General features: G+C 35.8%; 1 protein-coding gene across 1 annotated transcript; it reads right to left on the reverse strand.

Annotated features, from left to right (window-relative positions):
* Nucleotides 1-2,566: 2,566 nt before the first annotated feature.
* Nucleotides 2,567-5,649, reverse strand: LOC110895391 (mannose-6-phosphate isomerase 1). Its single transcript, XM_022142704.2, has 5 exons — nt 5,189-5,649; nt 3,833-4,000; nt 3,482-3,694; nt 3,124-3,390; nt 2,567-3,019 (listed from the first exon to the last, which is right to left on the reverse strand). The coding sequence occupies exons 1-5, from the start codon at nt 5,507-5,509 to the stop codon at nt 2,705-2,707; spliced, it is 1,284 nt and encodes a 427-aa protein (XP_021998396.1). The 5' UTR covers nt 5,510-5,649; the 3' UTR covers nt 2,567-2,704.
* Between the last annotated feature and the right edge of the window lie 17,682 nt (nt 5,650-23,331).

Here is a 23,331-nt window from a genome sequence, read left to right on the forward strand (position 1 = left end):
CATATTACAAAATTTCAAATTTCAAAATAAAAAGAAAACAACAATCTGATGGAGTTATTATAAACAAAAATATATTAAGAAAATCGAAAAACTTCTCAGAATATTATTAGAAATTGATATTCATTTACAATATAATGATTAATGGTTCTGAAGATGTACCCTGTCTATTCGATTCTTCAATGATAACAAAAAAAATTACAGATTCAGATATTAAGTATTATTAAAGGAATAAAATCATACCGTCGATGTTCGAAGAATCGGTATAAGAGCTGATGAAGAATCGAACAATAGAAAGGAAAAAAAAACCCTAAATTCAGCGATAAGAACAAAAAAATACAGATCCAAAGATTACGTATTAGAGGAATAACATACATATCGTCGATGTTCGAAGAATCGGTATAAGAGCTGATGAAGAATCCAACAATAGAAAGGAAAAAAAAAACCCTAAAATCAGTCATAAGAACAAATAAAATTACAGATTGAAAGATTACATATTAGAGAAATAACATACATATCGTCGATGTTTCAAGAATCGTTGTTAGATCTGATGAAGAATCGAACGATAGATAGAAAGGTAAAAAAAAAAAAAAAACCTAAAATCACAAAGAGTATAAGAGAAGAAAGGTGAATGGGAAAGTTCATCAGTTTGTTCTATTAAATATGGACCGAATAATGAGGACCCGAATTCGTTGCTGGATCCCGTGTCGGGTTATTCAAGGGAAATGAGGAGAATGAACTTTTTGGCGGGAAAATGAGATTTAGAGGCCCTAGGAGGTGGACATGTGTCCCCTAATTAAGGCTTTTATTAGGTTGTATAGATAGCTATCGCACTAAAGCTGAGTGAATTACTTTATAAGTCTTTATGTTTTAGTGGTTTTAATCATTTGAGTCCAAAATTAAAAAGTTTACTACTCTAAGTCCCTAACCGCTCATTTTATGACGTTTTGAGTCACTGTGTTTTAGTGATTTTAACCACTTGAGTCCAAAATCAAAAGTACAAGTGTTAAAAATTGGACTCAAAACGTTATAAAATGAGCGGCTAGCGACTCAAGGCGTTAAACTTTTTGATTTTTGATTTAAATAGTTAAAACCACTAAAACACAGAGACTCAAAAGGTAAAAAACTAACTTGTTCCAGATACTAGAATACTAGTTAGGGTACTCCACTTAAGCCTCGGCCGGTGGGCTGCTCATCCAGTTTGAATCCCAGCCCAACTTATTCACAAAAACCCAACCATACATAAAGCCCAACACTATTCATATCAAGTGTAATGTAATATACATTATATAGAGTAACTAGTAGATGCCCGTCCGCGTTGCGGAACGATGGCCGAATAATTCTCAATCAATTAAGAAAAGACTACTGTAATTTTGCTATGAAAAAAAAACGATGATAAGACCGTAATTTTTGACTCAGGACAAAACTATAAATTTTCAAGACTAATGAGCCAGTGTTAGGCATCTAGAGTTATGAGCCGCCCGCGTTGCGGGGCGCTAAACCGAGTATTTCTTAGGTTAATAACATGTACACCTTTATGTCGGTTAGTTATACATGCTACATATAACACGATATAAAAAAAAGATACATCAAGTTAACCAATTAAAGAAAAACAGTACCACAAAAAAAAAAAAAATTAACTACAACGATGACAAGCGTGTAATTTAGAGTTGGGGGCAAAACAATAGTTTGTCAGGACCAATTAGCGAGTGCTAGGCAACTGTTTGGCGTGAATAAAAACAAAATTAAGTCAACAAAGTAAAATAAAACACTACCATGGTTTTGCCAAAGAAAAAAAAAACGATGGCAAGATTGCAATTTTTAGCGGAGGTAAAATCTTAATTTTAAAATGGAGGTAAAATAATATTTTGAAATTTTTTTTTGAAATGGGGGCAAAATCGTAATATTTTAACTGCGGGCGAATTCGTAATTTTTAGCTGGGGACAAAATCGTTATTTTAAACTGGGAACCAAATCGTAACTTGGCAGGACTCTAGCTGAGGGCAAAACCATAATTTTATTTTGAACTGGGGGCAAAATTGTATTTTTTAACTGAGGGCAAAATCATAAATTTAAGCAAGGGACAAAAGCAAAATTTTATTTTGAATCGAGTGCGAAATCATAATTTTACACCTGGGATAAAATTGTAATTTGACATCACCTATAAATATCTATTATATGAAAATAGAAAAAAAAAACAAAAGTCAAGTGGCCTGCCAAAAATGGCCAACCACTTGACAATACTATTACCCCATTACGTCAGCCGCTTGATAATGTATATGTTGATAATTTTCAGATATGTGAACACGACCCATTTAACACTTTGGTTAAAATGAGTCAGCATAAAATTGACATGAACTTATGGAGTTAATCTCGCCTGTTCGGCCAACCTGAATTTCCAGCACTGGTTTAAGTACAGTTTGGATTTGTATACATGTTCTGTACATTTTAACAGTAAGAAGACGATGTACTGGCTGTATATTATTTAGTTCAAACCGAGTGTATGGGCCGAACCAAACCTGTTTGCTGGATATGGTGCCGGTTGCAACCCCCAAACCCGATATTTTGACTGAACCAAAATGTATATAATTATATAATATATGTGAATATCATTACAACTACTATAACTTTAAAACCGTTATTCTGTAAACAGAATGACACACAGATTTACATAAACTACTAGTGACCCATTCTTCCATCCTCATCAGTCAAGGGTTCAAAAGCACCTTGTGATTCACTCCAGCTCTATACAGCTGCAGTTCTGTATCAGTACTAACATGAACCTCGGTCCCTGCAGGTGCAAACAACGCATCGCCTTCCGACACTCGATCTTCACGTGATGCCGTCGCCATCGTTCCTTCTCCAGAAATCACCACAAAAACAGACGGGCCCGGAAGTGCAGGAAATACAACTGACGCGCCTTGGTCAAGCACGCATTGGTCAACCTCAAATTCCTCGAAAGGCGGTGTGTATCGTCTCACATATTGGTTCATCGGTACACCTTTCAATATTTCAGGTAACCCCTGTAATCACATTACAACAAAAGTTACAAAAAATAAAAATAAGTGAAATGAAACATTTGACTGGAAATACTAAAGTTTGACTTTATGTCGGGTTTTGCGTTGACCTGTTTATATGTGAGCATGGAGCAGAGGGTTTTAACATCAATATATTTTGGAGTGAGACCGGCACGGACCACATTATCGGAAGCTGCCATGCACTCGATACACTCACCATTCAAATACGCATGTGGTTCATTTGCTGCTATGTATAAACCATCACCGGGTTCGAGTTTGACATGATTAAAGAGAAGCGCGGCTAACACCCCGACATCATTTGGGTATTCTTTTTCAAGCTTCAACACTAGTTCTTCTTTACTAGTTAACCGCCTTTTCTGAAAATGGTAAAAATGTAAGAGTCGTTTTAGTAAACATTTTTTGTGAATTTTCGTTTTATATGATAAGCATTGAGGGTATTGGTTATACCTCTTTTTCATGGGTTAGACGGTTGACTAATTTGGATAGTGCTTCAGAAATAACCTCTTGGTCAACTGACATGAGTTTAGTGAATATTGACTGAAGAGCGCGTTCTTCTTTGAGTTCACCAATGTGTTTGTCGACAGTTAAGATTTGGTTTGCACTTGCATTGCCAACCACTTCATTAATCTCGGGAACAGTTTCAAGCACAACATCAAGTTCCTACGATAAATCACAAGCTTTTGAGTATGAAAAAGTTAAAGACTCATAAGTGGCCCGTTAAGAAGCAGAGGTGGCACAACAGGCGGGTCGGGTAGGCTGGGTAATAAAAGATCATAATATACAAATACGCATATTTACCTCTGAACTTATAAACCCACATAACGCCTCAAACTCTGTTAATGCCAGAGCCATTTCGGGCTTGTGATTTGCATCTTTATACACATTTGGTTGCGTCTTATGAAGGAATCCTGCTAATTCCTGATCTGGATGGGCTTGTATTGACAATGACTTGCCCACAGAAAGGACCTGATACACAAACATATGGCCCGAATAAAATACAATAAAAGAAATAATTACTGAACATAGTTTTATGTCAATTTTAGTTATTGTGAACTTGGTTTAAAAAGGTGCGACTCATGTACTTATGGGTCAAAACTGGTCAAATTAGGGTCTGTAGAAGAGTTATAGGTAAAAATAACCAAAGGGGTGAAAAATATGAAAGGTTTGCTTGATAAATAGGTTTTAAGAGAGTCAACTTCTGGTTGACATAGACGTGCGCCTCACGTACGTGATGCACGCATCTGGTAGTGTCTCGCGTTTTTTAAAACAAGCTTGTGAAATAAATATGATCATGACATCATAGTCAACCGGACCAACACTGATCGCGCGTACACCACACTGAAAGTCTAAATCAAACAAAAACCAAAGAGTAAACTGCCAAAATGATCCTTGAGGTTTGGTTACTTTTGTCACTTTAGTCCAAAACTCAAACCTTTTGAATCTGGGTCCCTGTGGTTTCAATTTATTTCCATTTTCATCCAAAATCAAAATCTGGTCAGATTTTTTACTTAACATCTAGTTTTTTGTCTTTTTTCTCACTCTTAATGAAAGGCAAAATGGCCGTTTAACGTTTTATTATAACGAATTAAAAAAATCTGACCATTTTGCCGTTCATTAAAAAGGAGGAAAAAAGACAAAAAAGTTGGATGTTAACTGAAAAATCTGACCAGATTTTGCTTTTGGATGAAAATGGCAACAAAATTGAAACCACCGACCCAGATTCAAAAGGTTTGAGTTTTGAACTAAAGTGACCGAACCTCGGGGACCATTTTGGCAGTTTACTCCAAACCAAATATAGAAACCACAACTCTACACGTATCGAGCCGATCAATCCTACACGCGTCTGTTGCCCGTAAATGAGCTGTATCTGCCTAAATCTTATCATTTCCATTAATTTTTCTCAAATTATATAAGGAAATTTCAACATCACTAATAAGCTTTACAAATTTCACAGTTCTTGTAATCACATACCAACGATGAACCCAAAGCATTCTCATATAAAAATCGAATCATCAGCTATACCTAACTCCACAATTTCATGATCCTTTGGTAATTCCATAACAATTAAACACTCTAATTACAAAAACAGCAGAACAAATAGAACAATTAACAAACAAAAAAACAGTTAACATAAAACCAAAATCAGCCGATTACCTTAAGCAAAAATGGAAGATCAACTCCCCACTTATCAACAACAACATCACCCAAAACCTTAGGGTTTTGCACAATCCACACCTTCAAACTCACATTATCACCATCACCAGCATCCACAACCGACGGTCCGGACACATGAGTCCCCATCCAAAACTCAGCATAATGCTTCTTCTCATCAATCTGAACACCACAATTTTTCTCAAACAGGGTTGCAACGCGCGAATCGTAACCGATTCGTCCCCAGTCGTAGTTCTGTACGGAACATTTAAGCTTCAGAAGCTGTGGTTCGTTTTTGTTGCCGCCATTAGTTATCTCCTCCATGTTTGTTTTGCAGAGAGATATGAAAAGGTGTGAATGTAAGTGGTTTTTAAAGAGGAGTAGAGAGAGGGAAAAGTGGTGAGAGAGAATTGGGTGGCATTTTTGGAGTTTTAAGTCATCGGTTTTTTTGGGATTATCAAAGAGATTTGCATTGGAAGACTCATCTACAAGTATGGATGGATGGAGATATTTTTAGAACTAGTCCTTTTGCTTTTCACTTTTCAAGATTGTATCAAATTACTATCTATTGTTTTAATGACAAATTTGAATCACTAACGGACCACTGGAGTATCATTATGCTACCAGCAGAACCGCCCAATCATACTCATCTTCACTAGACAGTAATGCTTATACACCAATTCAGAAGAAAATCCAATAAATATGAGAAAAACCCCATTGTGGGAATCGAACCCAGGAGCTAATTGTCCTAAGCCTTATCTCACTCTAAAAATGTCATTAGACTATAATGCCATGGGAATCAAATTACTATGTAGTTAAAGGTTTCACATGATTAGAAGATTTTATATTACATGTAACTCGAATCCGAATTAATTCATTTATAAAATGAAAATGAAACCAGAAATTATTGGTTCAGTTGTGACTTTAAAAATTAAATTCAATAACTGTATTTGAGGTATACACACACATATGTTTAATTCATTACTTGTGTCTGTGCTTGTAACCATTAAAAAAATTAAAATTATTTTCTTTATTAACATTGAATTTGATTATTTCAGGAATTAATGCTTGGAAAACTAATGTTATGATAATAGAAGTTTGTCGCTTTGTCTTGCAACAATCAATGTTATTTAAATTAATATTTATAACAGCCATTTAATACATAACTAATGATAATTAAAAAATTATCACAACACATAATACATTTTTATATCTATTGTTAACTACAAACCATTATGTAACTATTTGCCACACAATATGATAATTATGTGTGATTTAGTAGTGATTAAGAGTTGTCTATCATTTGCCGTTCAAAAAGAAATTATTTGCCTTACTTTTTTTTCAGTTCTCTTAAATCCGTTAAATAATTCGTACAAATGTATTATGTGATCTTCATCTATCTCTGCTTATAGTTAATTTTATATTGAACATGGTCTATCATTTATTTATTTATTTTTATTACAATAAAAAGTTCTATAAATACATCCCAATATATATATTTTGTCCAAAAAAAAAAGAAGGGCTTCATGTACAAATAACTACAAACATGAAGGGTGGTTATTGCAATATGAGAAAACCGCGTGGGCGACATGGATTGTGACGTGCGCAACCATAAATGTAGCGGCGGGTCGGTGGCTGGTGGTGGTGGTGGGATAACGCCGTGAGCAGTGGCAGTTGGAATTAACGGTTGGGCCCACCTGATGGTAACTGAATGCTATTGGGCCCACTCTAGGCCCACTTTGCTTGGCACATTTTAAATTCTGGTTTTGTGATCGGATATGTGCTTGCGTGGCAATTGTTGATATTTTGACTTTAAAATATCTTTGCGTTTAAATTGACAAAATCAATATTCAGTACGGTCAAGATAATTAAATATTTTGTATATTTAATTAATACCACGTTTGTTAAAAGAAAAAATAAATTATGTTTCGTTTACATTTATTGAAATGATGATATTATTTTTTTTATATTAATTATGAGCTTCAAAAAGAGATTAAAATGCAAAAAATATGCTTAAAAAAGAGATTAAAAGGCAAATATATGCTTTAGTATTTTGGAAACAAATAATAAGGGAGTGTTTTTGTTTTCTTTATTCTTTAATATGAATATGTATTTTCGAAAAGTCTTTCTTTATAGGCCAACGTAAACGAATAAATAATAGTATATTATTAATTGTTGGATTAAAAAATATCAGGATTTGGCTTCTTGAAGGTGTATCAAATTCTTTTGAGATTGTACGTGACTCTTTTTGAGAATATTAAATATTAAAATAGTAATAAAACAAATCTGAGTTATTTGATATAATATGGACTTAGAATATAATAATCAGATGTGAATGATTATAGCTATGCGTGTGTATAAGAGATTCAGATGGGTTTATTTTATTCTCAATTTTTTTTGTTATACAATGATGTTTTTCACTTGAAATTTGTATATGAAAAAGCATTTTATAAACCTAGAAAGAAAGTGACAAGAGATTATAAGATAGCTACAATATCATGGATAAATTTTGTCTATAGTAGCATCTCAAATGCCACATAATATTTCAAGTATTAATAACAAACCTCACATTTTACACAAAACTATATTTGACAATAACATTGTGAGTGAGAAAGGAGTGTGGATCTATTTGTTATTAATAGTCTATTTCAGTGTATTGTCGGAACTAAGAAATCCTTATAGGGGTAACGTTTAAAAAAAGGGCAACGAAATCAAAAAAAGTCAAAATTTTCTAAAATTTACTCTACCGTCAGAGCATTAAGGGGTAGCGGGGGCTACCCCTCATTATATGGTAGGCCCGCCCCTGTTCGAGTAATAAAATAATATACTAATAATTTTTAGTTTTTATATTTTTATTTGTTAATAGAATTATATAAAGGTTAAAATAGTAAACAAAAATGTTTGAAAATCTCAATGGGTAATTTTTAACAAATAAACGTCTATGTCCGATACTAGACGAGTAATTATCCGATAGTTACCTGCGACAATAAGACATGATTTTATAATCAAATATAGGACCAGGATTATCAATACTCATACCAAAATTATCCTTATACCATTCCAAATAGCAACATGCATGAATAAGAATCGATGAAGTAGAGCATATAAAAAGCATCATATATTATCCGAACAAATGCAATATTATGCTAAGGGAATATAAACATAAAGATTGAGTGTGACTTCAAACGGTAGAATAATTTTGGTATGGTCTTCTAGAGTTTCATGTATGTGTTCATATTAGATATACGGTCAAGTTTTGTGTGTATATTTCTTGGTCAAGCTCAATTAAGACTGGTTTTCTTGGGTTGAAAATACTTCTTTGTGACAATGATTCGATTTGAAAAATAACTTTTTTTCTTGGTAAAAGCGATGATACGTTGAATTTTCTAGACTAATTTATTTATTTAAAGTACCATGATTTGAAAAATGTAGATGGATGTTATAGCTGGTAAAGTTCGTTTCCATACATAATATTTTTAATCTAAGAAACATAGAAAATCGGGTAAAACAAATCTCGGTTAAACTCATTCCAGTGAAGTTGAAACTGACTAAAGTATTTTTATTAATTTAACCTTACTTTGTATTTATATTTCATATATTAAATGAATATGTAAAACTGTAAGAAAAAATAAATAAATTCAAATCACGGAGATACAAAGCTAAAGTGTTTCAAAATTAATTAGTTTTGTTAGTATTTAATAAAAATAAAATTTTTAAAACAAATCCGTTAGGCGTAACTACACTTGAATTTTGGAAGTAGTCTTGCTTTTGAATATTATTGTTTTACATGGTAGGTTGCTTGATTTTGAAAAGTCTGTTGATGGTATTACTTTGAGTAATAATAAATATATAATAATACAGCTTAATGGCTTATGCATGTTAACACGCCTAATTTGTGGTAACGTGTTAGAATTAGCCTCATAAAATATAAATTTATGAACGTAAGGTATGAATAAGACTTTTATGATAAATTAAAAGGAACTTGTCACGCCCCAGTCAAATACAATCGACAGGAACTCTAGTAATTTACCGAACCTACATAATCCAGAAACATTTTATGGTCCGGAACTACACTACAAGGGATAAGTATCTATTATCGAGTATTCATATTGTATCGAACTCACTAATCGAACAACATTAGTATCGGTGTTGGTATTTAATTTAGGGTTTCGCTTTCGTTATTTTCTAGCACTTTTGCATTGCTGATACCAAACTTGTACGGAACATATACCGTACCGCCATATCGATACAATATTCGGTTTCTCTTTTTACTCATTTCGGCTTTCATAGCTTCGGTACTTATCTTATCCCTACTACAATATGTGACGAAACCTATATGCCTTGGATTCATAACTAAATATTAGTCCAGATGCAATCGAAGTTAGCGATCTGGATGGAAATGACAATACATTACAAACCGTAGGGGTCTAGTTGCCAAAAAACCCCTCTTTTAGATGGATATGGCAAATCTTCTAACTTGTGTCGGTGTGCTTATAAAAAATGGTTAATTTTAGGTTGTTTTATGCACTAGTTCAAGTTTTAATATTTATAAAAACACAATATACTACTATCACACTACAACTCATGTTGCGCAAGTGCACTTATCGTTGGTGTAATATAGTGATGGTAAGATACTGAGGTCGTCCAATGATACACGTGTTTTAGTGCCGAGTGGTCGATAACGTCTAGTCAAGTCCAAAAGGTGAGTTTTTAAAAAGAATAAATAAAAAGAAAAATAAATGGCTTGAGAGGAAAAAGGGTGAAGGATCAACATACCTCTTGATACTTTGTTAACTTGATCTTACCATGGGGTAACAAGGGCTCGATTGTCAGATGAGAAGCTATGCGTGTTAATGTGTATTGTTGTGCAGTATCTGGGTCGGAATCCTAACACACTTGATCCTTCCGCTTTGAATCAGCAGGGAAACGCCACTCAAGGCCGGAATATAATATAAATTAATTAGATAGTTTAAGGAGTTTATATTACATGTCCCTATTTAGTCCGTCGGTGAGTTGTCAATTCCCATAAGGTAGTTACTTTTATATGAACTAAGTCCTTTACGCTTTGATGTTATCTTCGCCCAAAGGCAAGAGCTTACCTAAATCTAACCCAAAGTCCCAGCCAAAACCTTTAACATCCGCTAAGAGCAACAACATGCTTTTACTCTACATAGACATAGAAAACATGAACGACCCAAGTTAATGGCGTCGCAAGGTTGTTGATTGATTTTAAGGATTAGGGGGGAACTCTAATGACCCAAGTTAATGGCGACACTATTATTTCACTCACTTTCAGTAAACAATGTTAATTAGTTAAAGTCATTAACATACACACATCTTGTTCACATTAAGGGGGTAAGTTCTCACACCCAACCGATGGCGGAAAGCGTATAAATCTCCAAAATTGAAACACATAAACAGATAAAGCCACATAAAAACACATAAAATTCCACATAAAAACGATAAATCACAGAGTCGGCGGCAGCGAGCTAAGAATCGAAACACATAAAATCAGCGATTGGAGTGTCTAGGTGTTTAGACATAGACTACCCAAAGTGGTTCGACTATTCTCAAGGACCTCGAGTACACGTTTTGGCCTAATAGACTGTGCTCTCTCACCCGCGCACGGTGAATGGCACGCATCCTTTTGGCTATTCACGCAGCTCGAGTCGTTGGAATCCATCGAGACTTTGGTGAGAGTTTTGTAAAACCAAAATAGAGAGTGGAACAAGTCATCAAGATTCGGGTTTCACCCCTAGCTTAACGACTACATTACTGTTTGTGTGATAGAATCACGAGATAGAGAGGGAGATTTGCGTTGAAGTATGGATTTCACTCCTGATTCAACGCAAATTCTCGTGTTTATAGTAAAAGTCATGTCGGGCGAGCGTTTTAAATCGAGAGTTTGCGGTTTTCACACCTAATCTTAACTAAACCACTCGTTTACGCGAGTATTTTCGAAAATCGTGTGTGTTGGCAGCCTTAGGAAAGGCGGACCTTGGACGAAGCGGTAGTATGCGATGCTTGCGCAAAAGTGTAGTTTCCAGCGAGTTCGAGTGAGGATTCTTACTTGATATCCTCCTTAGTTTGCACGAAGCGGTCTGTGGGTACTTAGACTATAGACTAGGTCAATACTAAGACACTAACCCGGACTAGGTCGAGTCTTGCCTAATTCCCTATAGTTATGGCTCTGATACCAATCTGTCACACCCCAACCGATGGCGGAAACATCGGGGTGAGGCACTGAGCGAAAAAGATCGTCCAAGAGATTCCATAACAACTATAATTACCAAATATTTAATCATTACGTCCCATACCGTAACATATAAAGTAACACAGTTATTACAGACAAATTGTTCTCAAAGACAGATAAAAAATGTTCTGACAACTCATAAATTATTTAGTTCATTTCTAGAGCACCTAAGCTTGGTTCCATGACATCCAGCAATTAACAGCATCCTAAACACCTGTCACATACGTTAAAATAGGTCAATACACATAGTGTAAAGGTGAGCATACAAGTTTAATAGTAGTAGAGTAGCGAAAAGCGGTTTACGTTTAACCAGCATGTAACATGTTGAAAGGTGAAGCTAGCAAGTTATCGACAATGAAATATGCACAGGCATGACTGCGAGTTATAGAATGCGTAACACATGTCACCACTGTGACACGTGAAGAAATACCCTTAACAACCCCTGTCCACGATAGGTGTCGAGTCCAAACTATAGTACTATCGTTGCTAAGGTGTCAGGCAACAATCACTGTGTAAACATAACATACAAGCATTCATCGAATAACACGTATAACATGCAGAGACGGTTAGCATATAAAAGTGTTTGCGTTGTGTGTCAAATGTGATTTGAAATCGGTAACGTATGTAACACCCAAGAGTGCATAAAGCAAAAAGGGTTCGAGCATACTCACAGAGCGTGTTTAGTAAATAAACACAGTCTTGGATTGAAGGAAGCGCTGGAGAGATTAGCCTGAACACAGTATGACAGTATAAGCGTTGAACGGTGCGTAAAACAGCGTGTCGGAGTGAAGCGGGATGGATAGTGATCCGATCGGATGACCATTCTGTCGGATAGTCATTCGTTTGGAAAGGATGTGTTTGTGTATGATGTGAACTTTGAAGTTTTCGTTGTAGCATTTTGAAAATGAAGAAGTGCTTCTACCCATCAGGTCATCCGGTCGGATGGTCATCCGGACGGATGACCGTTCGGTCGGATGGCCTTTCGTTTGAAACGATATCCTTTGAAGTTTTGTGAAAATTGTTTAAGTGTTGAACATACCAGTCACATGATCGGATAGTCATTCGATCGGATGGCTATCTGTTCGAGCAACCTGTTGTGTTTAAAACTTGTGAAATTTGTTAAGTTGTAAAGTTTGCGGTTGCACCGAGACGGTATGACAACGTGTTAACCAACGGAAACTCCACCAAGTCCAAGTCGTTTGATCGGATGGGAATCACCCCGTCCGATCAGTTAACTGTTCTTGACTGAACTTCATATTCAACCCGTTAAGTCGGTCATCTCGTCGATAGAAATCAGTTCTCAAACCGGAACTTCACCAGAGAATGAGTAGAAGGCCTGAACGAGGTCAGATTCTATCGGTTTTTGAGGAAAAGTTAAAAACATTGAAGAAAAGTGGAAATAAGTTGGAAAATGTTTAGTTTTAAGAGAAACCAGTGTTTAAACATGTAAGACCCTAATTCGTATTTGACAAAAAGTCACAGCGGAAATTCGTGCCATAAAATTTCTTTCGTTACAAACGTCTGGACTTACTTGAAAGTTCGTCTTAATATGTATCTTTTACAAAAATAAAGCATAAGTCCTGTTTACTAATAGTACATACTCAATTATTCCCGTACAATCTATCTTGTGACTCGGTCTTCGATCTCTATTCCTCGTGATAACCGCCCGTGATTCGTACAACCTGCACTCACCACATACATTCATCACATTAGTACACAATACATAAACAAGATCCAATATATGTACACTTTCCATTCAGGTTTCTCTCTGATTTTAAGCATATCATTCGCATATCCATTCCCTGGTGAGCCTTCAATAATGTACCTGCATAAATCTTCGTTTTCCAGGCACACGATTAATATCATTAACACTCAACGTATCCAAAATCATACTTAAATATATACACGTGCATACATCCATACCTCTCTACATACATGCATACACTCATACGTATCTTCATATATTCTTAAATACTCTACTACATACGTACCTACATTCGTATGTTTCTACATACATGCCTACACTCATACGTATCTTCATACATACATAAGTACACATCTGCATACGTACCTACGTTCCTACGTCTTTACATACATGCATACGATCACACGTACTTCCATACATACATAAATACTCATCTGCTTATGTACGTACATTCTTACGCCTTCACATATATACATACTATCCTACGTATCTTCATATATACACAAATACGCTTCTATATACGTACCTACATTCGTACATCTCTACATACAGGCATACACTCATACATATCTTCCATATATACATAATTACACATCTACATACACGTACAAGATCTTGCATACCTCTTACATACTCATATGTTAATTACATGGGACTTAGACTTTGATTTATAGCCCATACACATCTAAGGATCGATCAAAATCATGTTTGGAAAGCCCGCCGTAGTCCACGGATAACAAACCGAAGCCTAGGATACATAAATCAACTTAAATAACAAATTTCAGATTTTTGGACTTGGGGAGGGCGTCGGCGACGGCCCTAGGGCCCGTCGGCGACGGCCCTAGGGCCCGTCGGCGACGGTCCGTAGTTTTTCCCGTAGCCAAAAACCCCGTAGACAGGTAATTAAGGCGTCGGAGAAAAACTGGTTTTCTAGAGCCCATCGGCGACGGCCCTAACCCCGTCGGCGACGCCCTCTAGAAAACCACTTTTTCTGCAGATTCGTTTTGTCGTCCGTACGCACTAAAACGCGCATAACTTTTGAACCGTTTACCCGTTTAACCTCCCGTTTCTTCCTACATGCTTGTAAATTGGTCCTCTATCATATGGACTCAAAATCCCACATCCGGATTAAGTAAATTCTTAACTTATGCGCTATCGGCTTATTATTCATTTACGGTTATTCGACCCGTTCATGTTTTCATCAAACAACACATTCGTTTTAACATCAAGGCTACGTTTTGACCCGTTACATCTACTTAACAAAAATCATTGGTTTCATACAACACATCCTTATTGGTCCTCACTTAACATACTTAACTAACTAGCACATAACTTTACATAAACAATTAAGAAGTGATTACGGAAATCACTTACCTTTTTGCATCCGTTCCCTTGCCTCCTTTTTACCCTTTTGCCTTTCTTGCTTGAGTCCATTTCCACATGATCCTTATGCCTTCACATCACGCAATCACACTCTTTTTAGTATGCATGATTGTACACTTAATGATCATGTCGAATGCATGGTTCAAGTATGACTTTCATTAGTCAAGTCTAACAAACATAAGACATATACCCAACATCACATCTCTTCCAACTCGTATAATTCCTTACATAATTGCATATAACACACATTGTTAAACATGCACCATATGACTTTATAGAATTGAAATTTGACAAGAGTCTAACCATACTACTTATGCAAGGTTTGACTTCCAAAAGTCAACGACCCATCTTATGGACTTTCGACCTAACCTCATATATCCGTGTCATCATATTAAGCTATAACAATGGCATTATATACACTTCATATTCATGATGTAATATACTTACAACCACATGATCAATCCATTACATACACGCACATACATATTATCAATACTACATATACTAAAGCTTTCGGGATCCCATACTAGACGACCATATTTGGGGTACATAACCAACATGATTTTACCATCCTTACTTGCTATACATTAACGCCAATTTCATTTCGTAACCTCAACTAAACCGTCGACTAAGCACATAGTGTGTACCATACAATATGAGTGAACAATGAAAGATACTAGTGCACATTTCTACCCAACAAGACATCAATAAAACCTCCACATGGATTCGATCTTACACATGTTCCTTGTGTAAGTTTAATAACAATTTAATCATTTACACATTGTATGTATGTTCATCCACTACTTGCATACATTTTCACATAATATCGTCGTTTAGTCATTTCATCAAACACTTGGCGTGCGTACCACTATCTAAGCATAATGTACAAGTATTATATGCATAACTTAGCCAATTCATATCAATAACATGAATTTTAATCAAAATCTCATACAACTTTCATCCTAAATCGATTTCACTTAACAACATCTCATCATGAACATCATCACATGAACATCATTATACTAATCTACACTAAGTTCCATATTACACATCACAACACTCATATTTTAAATGGGTTTTCACTTTCACTTATCAATCTAATCGAATTCAAGTTCAATTCATGTTCCATGGGATGTTCTTAACACATACCCATATTAATTTCATACAATTTCATGGATTTACTTGAAACCCATTTCATTCATGATCATCAAATTGCAAATTTCAACATACCTCATGTTTAGAATGCTAAGATGATTAGAGAAAGATGAACATGCAGATAGTTAGCTTCAATTCCTCCCCTTAATTGCTGATTTTTGAAGATGAAAAGGGTTTCCCCCTTTCCTCTAGATATCCTGGGCGACACACACACCTGATGTGTGTGTCCTTGTGTTTTAAATTTTCTTTTTATTATTTCACCTTTCATACCTTGTCATTTTTGGCCCCTCATAGATGTAGTGTTTACATTTATGACTAATTTCCATTCTATGTAGTTAACATTCACATAAAAATCAAGTTCCTATTTTTTTTATCATCCTTCTATTAATATTCATTTCTACACATAATCTTGTTATTATTACTATTCTCATCAAAAGCATTCATATTCTAAGGTTATAAGCATTATAACTTACTTTCTGCATAATATAAAATCATAAAGTGCGTGATTCATAATTTGGGGCGTTACAAGTCCACCCCCCTTAAAGAAGGTTTCGTCCTCGAAACCTGAATACGTACGGTTTAATAACATGCATACACATTATGTAGACCAACTTTTTCAGGTATAAATAGTCCTATACCTTACTACTCTAACTCTTACATACAATTTACATTCTCACATACCTATTAAACAAATGCTAATCACAAATCTATGCGGATGATTCTTTTACATACTAGTATACACGTGTCACGTAATGTCATTATACGAGAGTTTAACCGATTCTCGAAATTTTCACTTAAAACCCTTGAGATTCATTCCTTAATGACATAGTTTTTCTTCTTATATCATCTATTAGGAATCAACATTTCGTACTATACCATACTCATTCCCCCATGCATTTTATAGGGCGTTTTCAATTTACTAATTCATACTCATCTGTCATAAATTAAAGCATTTTACTTGCCTCGATTTCCTTCCACACTTCAGCGATCGGTAAATCAGATCTGTCTACATTCTTCACGAGTACTAACCGTACTAGGCTAGATTTCATTCATCCATGTAATGTGCTTCCAATCGTACATATCCTTCCACCAATTCGATTGGTTTTACTACATCAAAGGTTCTAACATTATCATCAACAGGTTTAGCAGTTAGCACATTTCATTTCTCACACGAAATTCTTTCATTCTAGTTACTTATTTTGTCAACCTTCATTTGACTTCTTAAAGCTAAACCGACATTTCATAATTATCGTGTAATTATTGAGGCACGCGTTCATACTTCCTTCCATCCATGCTTACTTGCAAAAACATTCATTACATCATTTCGGTATTGTTAACAAAACTTTTTCTTTTTTTTAATATCGGGTTTAAATGGCGATTACCATTTGACCCGCATGACTCTTTCGTCTCTTCGACCATTCTTGTATGCAACACATTTGCATAATTATATTCATATATACATATATGAAAGTTTAAACGTAATTTGGATCATACCACTTAAGGAATATTTACTTGTTTGGTCTGTAATTACTTAGGTATTCGAATATTTTCATTCTCATCATTCTTTCATTCATTTGCCTTACATTTACTTATATGAATTGCTTGACGCAAGCATGGTCAAACTATCGACTTCTTCTTATGTAGACTGGTTTCGTCTTTTATATCTTAAATGTGTTTCGTGGATTCGAACACATTATTCATACCTTTCGTACCTTCTATGTGTTGAATCCGTCTCGCGGATTCAAACATTGCATTCATATCTTTCATTCCTTGAATCCGTCTCGCGGATTCAAGCATTGCATTCATATCTTTCATTCCTTGAATCCGTCTCGCGGATTCAAGCATTGCATTCATATCTTTCATTCCTTGAATCCGTCTCGCGGATTCAAGCATTGCATTCATATTTTTCATTCCTTGAATCCATCTCGCGAATTCAAGCATTGCATTCATATCTTTCATTCCTTGAATCCGTCTCGCGAATTCAAGCATTGCATTCATATCTTTCATTCCTTGAATCCGTCACGCGGATTCAAGCATTGCATTCATATCTTTCATTCCTTGAATCCGTCTCGCGGATTCAAGCATTGCATTCATATCTTTCATTCCTTGAATCCGTCTCGTAGATTCAAGCATTGCATTCATATCTTTCATTCCTTGAATCCGTCTCGCGGATTCAAGCATTGCATTCATACATTGTCGATCCATACTTTCTTATGGATTCAACATTTCATCCTTATCACTCACACCTTTCTCTCTTACATAGTACTCTCAATCTCCCGAGAGTCTTACTACCCATTTCACCCACACGCCTAGCTGCTACCAAGCTCTATCGGACATACCTGTATCAATTATCACGGTCTCACGAACGTCATACGTTTCTTGTGTACTGGCCAGGTACACATTCCACATACTAGTTTCGTGTCTTCGCGTAATCGCCACCTTATGTCCGAAGAATTTAGTTTCGGCACGTGTAACATTTCTAAAACTTCCTTACCATACCATTATTACATTTCGTTTAAAATTTTCTTTCACTTGCTTAATTATATACCATTTCATGCACCCATAAGTTAAATCTACGTACCTCAGTCACTATGTCATATTACATACTTTGGTGCCGGCGCTAGACCGCATTTACAGATCATCCCTTCCAAGCAATCATGCTGACCTTACACATATCATATTGTTAGTTTTCTTCAAACATACATACTTAAGCACATACTTACCTTTATTTCTACCTTTAGATCATGATCAAGTCTCAGATTGTACGGGCTTTCTGGTCATAAGAGCATACGGGTTCGAGCTCAAGTACCTATCCTCTTGTACTTGATTCTCTCGAACCAGGGCTCTGATACCAACTTGTAAGACCCTAATTCGTATTTGACAAAAAGTCACAGCGGAAATTCGTGCCATAAAATTTCTTTCGTTACAAACGTCTGGACTTACTTGAAAGTTCGTCTTAATATGTATCTTTTACAAAAATAAAGCATAAGTCCTGTTTACTAATAGTACATACTCAATTATTCCCGTACAATCTATCTTGTGACTCGGTCTTCGATCTCTATTCCTCGTGATAACCGCCCGTGATTCGTACAACCTGCACTCACCACATACATTCATCATATTAGTACACAATACATAAACAAGATCAAATATATGTACACTTTCCATTCAGGTTTCTCTCTGATTTTAAGCATATCATTCGCATATCCATTCCCTGGTGAGCCTTCAATAATGTACCTGCATAAATCTTCGTTTTCCAGGCACACGATTAATATCATTAACACTCAACGTATCCAAAATCATACTTAAATATATACACGTGCATACATCCATACCTCTCTACATACATGCATACACTCATACGTATCTTCATATATTCTTAAATACTCTACTACATACGTACCTACATTCGTATGTTTCTACATACATGCCTACACTCATACGTATCTTCATACATACATAAGTACACATCTGCATACGTACCTATGTTCCTACGTCTTTACATACATGCATACAATCACACGTACTTCCATACATACATAAATACTCATCTGCTTATGTACGTACATTCTTACGCCTTCACATATATACATACTATCCTACGTATCTTCATATATACACAAATACGCTTCTATATACGTACCTACATTCGTACATCTCTACATACAGGCATACACTCATACATATCTTCCATATATACATAATTACACATCTACATACACGTACAAGATCTTGCATACCTCTTACATACTCATATGTTAATTACATGGGACTTAGACTTTGATTTATAGCCCATACACATCTAAGGATCGATCAAAATCATGTTTGGAAAGCCCGCCGTAGTCCACGGATAACAAACCGAAGCCTAGGATACATAAATCAACTTAAATAACAAATTTCAGATTTTTGGACTTGGGGAGGGCGTCGGCGACGGCCCTAGGGCCTGTCGGCGACGGCCCGTAGTTTTTCCCGTAGCCAAAAACCCCGTAGACAGGTAATTAAGGCGTCGGAGAAAAACTGGTTTTCTAGAGCCCGTCGGCGACGGCCCTAACCCCGTCGGCGACGCCCTCTAGAAAACCACTTTTTCTGCAGATTCGTTTCGTCGTCCGTACGCACTAAAACGCGCATAACTTTTGAACCGTTTACCCGTTTAACCTCCCGTTTCTTCCTACATGCTTGTAAATTGGTCCTCTATCCTATGGACTCAAAATCCCACATCCGGATTAAGTAAATTCTTAACTTATGCGCTATCGGCTTATTATTCATTTACGGTTATTCGACCCGTTCATGTTTTCATCAAACAACACATTCGTTTTAACATCAAGGCTACGTTTTGACCCGTTACATCTACTTAACAAAAATCATTGGTTTCATACAACACATCCTTATTGGTCCTCACTTAACATACTTAACTAACTAGCACATAACTTTACATAAACAATTAAGAAGTGATTACGGAAATCACTTACCTTTTTGCGTCCGTTCCCTTGCCTCCTTTTTACCCTTTTGCCTTTCTTGCTTGAGTCCATTTCCACATGATCCTTATGCCTTCACATCACGCAATCACACTCTTTTTAGTATGCATGATTGTACACTTAATGATCATGTCGAATGCATGGTTCAAGTATGACTTTCATTAGTCAAGTCTAACAAACATAAGACATATACCCAACATCACATCTCTTCCAACTCGTATAATTCCTTACATAATTGCATATAACACACATTGTTAAACATGCACCATATGACTTTATAGAATTGAAATTTGACAAGAGTCTAACCATACTACTTATGCAAGGTTTGACTTCCAAAAGTCAACGACCCATCTTATGGACTTTCGACCTAACCTCATATATCCGTGTCATCATATTAAGCTATAACAATGGCATTATATACACTTCATATTCATGATGTAATATACTTACAACCACATGATCAATCCATTACATACACGCACATACATATTATCAATACTACATATACTAAAGCTTTCGGGATCCCATACTAGACGACCATATTTGGGGTACATAACCAACATGATTTTACCATCCTTACTTGCTATACATTAACGCCAATTTCATTTCGTAACCTCAACTAAACCGTCGACTAAGCACATAGTGTGTACCATACAATATGAGTGAACAATGAAAGATACTAGTGCACATTTCTACCCAACAAGACATCAATAAAACCTCCACATGGATTCGATCTTACACATGTTCCTTGTGTAAGTTTAATAACAATTTAATCATTTACACATTGTATGTATGTTCATCCACTACTTGCATACATTTTCACATAATATCGTCGTTTAGTCATTTCATCAAACACTTGGCGTGCGTACCACTATCTAAGCATAATGTACAAGTATTATATGCATAACATAGCCAATTCATATCAATAACATGAATTTTAATCAAAATCTCATACAACTTTCATCCTAAATCGATTTCACTTAACAACATCTCATCATGAACATCATCACATGAACATCATTATACTAATCTACACTAAGTTCCATATTACACATCACAACACTCATATTTTAAATGGGTTTTCACTTTCACTTATCAATCTAATCGAATTCAAGTTCAATTCATGTTCCATGGGATGTTCTTAACACATACCCATATTAATTTCATACAATTTCATGGATTTACTTGAAACCCATTTCATTCATGATCATCAAATTGCAAATTTCAACATACCTCGTGTTTAGAATGCTAAGATGATTAGAGAAAGATGAACATGCAGATAGTTAGCTTCAATTCCTCCCCTTAATTGCTGATTTTTGAAGATGAAAAGGGTTTCCCCCTTTCCTCTAGATATCCTGGGCGACACACACACCTGATGTGTGTGTCCTTGTGTTTTAAATTTTCTTTTTATTATTTCACCTTTCATACCTTGTCATTTTTGGCCCCTCATAGATGTAGTGTTTACATTTATGACTAATTTCCATTCTATGTAGTTAACATTCACATAAAAATCAAGTTCCTATTTTTTTATCATCCTTCTATTAATATTCATTTCTACACATAATCTTGTTATTATTACTATTCTCATCAAAAGCATTCATATTCTAAGGTTATAAGCATTATAACTTACTTTCTACATAATATAAAATCATAAAGTGCGTGATTCATAATTTGGGGCGTTACAAAACATTGTAGAAATCTGTTAGATCTGAGTTATTCTTGCTGGAATGAGGTCACACTTCAATGTTCATAAGAACTCCACGATGACATCATCCTTGAACAGCCCGAATCAGCAAATTTCATGGTGAAATGGTGAGATTTGATGGTAAAACTAATGAGAAAGTGTGTGTAGATCAAGGAAGTACAAGATTTGAGATGAAAACTTACAAGAATCGCGAGGAATCGAGAGAAAAATGGTCAAGAGCGTGCTGGTCGGAGGGGAGCTATCACATCACATGAACAGTGATGTGACAGGTGAGTATTTATAGGGGAAGAGAAAGGCGGTGTGGAGTGGTTCGATCAGAGGGCCTTCCGATCGGATGGCCATCCGATCGGATGGTCATCCGGATGGATGACCATTTGATCGCATGGTCCTTCGATCGGATGACTCGAGTGGGTTGGTTTCTGACTTTTCGTTTCGTGCGTTGAGCGTTACGATGTGTTGCGAGTAAGTGATGCGATAGTATTAAACAATAGTTACACAAATAACATAACTAACGTACAACAACATAAGTAAACTTGCGTTTCCAGTTCATGATGAGATTGCGTTGCGATAGAATTGTGATTGTGTCTGCGATTAATCACATTAAAACATATAATAAACATGCACAAGTAACACATACTAGCACACACATGTAAAACAATATCCAGAACTGCGATTTAAGTTGCGATGCGATTGCGATGAGATAGCGTTAAGTAGATTAGCGTTTATTGCATTTACTCCACATAATACTGTCACACCCCCAAAATACCACATGCGGTGACCCCGCTAGGCGTGTGACGTACCAGGATCTAGCCACTAATCACATTGAACCAATATCAAGTTAGAAAACAAGTTTCCATTTATCGTGATAAAACATTCATAACATAATTCCAAGTTTAACATATTCAGTGGAAACAAATAGTAAAACATTGTTTAAACGTTTCAAAACCAAATGTATGTGAAATCAATAAACAAGTCATGCATATCCAAGCAGTGCGACCCATGACCACTCCAGCCATCCAGATAGCAAGTTCCTTGTCCAATGTACCTAACGGCCTGCGAGCATGCAACAAGTGTATCAGACAACGCTGGTGAGTTCATAGTTTCACGAAAACGTTAGTTACCAAGTGTTTAGTTCAGTTTATTAATTATAATGTTGATAATAACTCGAGTACCGTACAAGATGGCTCCCGATTATTTTTGCCCTTCCCCAATGCCCCTATCTAAGCATTGGTCATGACTGGGTCATTAGTTCACACTCGTTCTCTCAGGTACGGGGTGAGGGTGCCAAACCTAAATAGCGCTATCAACTAATACCCCGTTACCTCTCAGGTAACAAACAAGATGGGACTTAATGGTGATAGGAATTGAGTGTATTATCCAACATCCCAGTTTTTACCCAAATGACTTATTCCTCTCAGGAATACCCAATGATTGTCCCACCCACCGGGACGCATGCTCAAGAGGAATGAA

The sequence above is a fragment of the Helianthus annuus genome, chromosome 12 (assembly GCF_002127325.2).
Source record: "Helianthus annuus cultivar XRQ/B chromosome 12, HanXRQr2.0-SUNRISE, whole genome shotgun sequence".
In the NCBI taxonomy this organism is placed as follows: Eukaryota; Viridiplantae; Streptophyta; class Magnoliopsida; order Asterales; family Asteraceae; genus Helianthus; species Helianthus annuus.

Excerpts from the sequence above, each read along its gene's own strand:
- LOC110895391 (XM_022142704.2), bottom strand. The coding sequence starts at position 5,509 with ATGGAGGAGATAACTAATGGCGGCAACAAAAACGAACCACAGCTTCTG. Across the intron at positions 3,695-3,832 it reads GTGGGTTTATAAGTTCAGAG|GAACTTGATGTTGTGCTTGA; the intron begins GTAAATATGCGT and ends GATTTATCGTAG. Across the intron at positions 3,020-3,123 it reads CCATGCTCACATATAAACAG|GGGTTACCTGAAATATTGAA; the intron begins GTCAACGCAAAA and ends ATGTGATTACAG.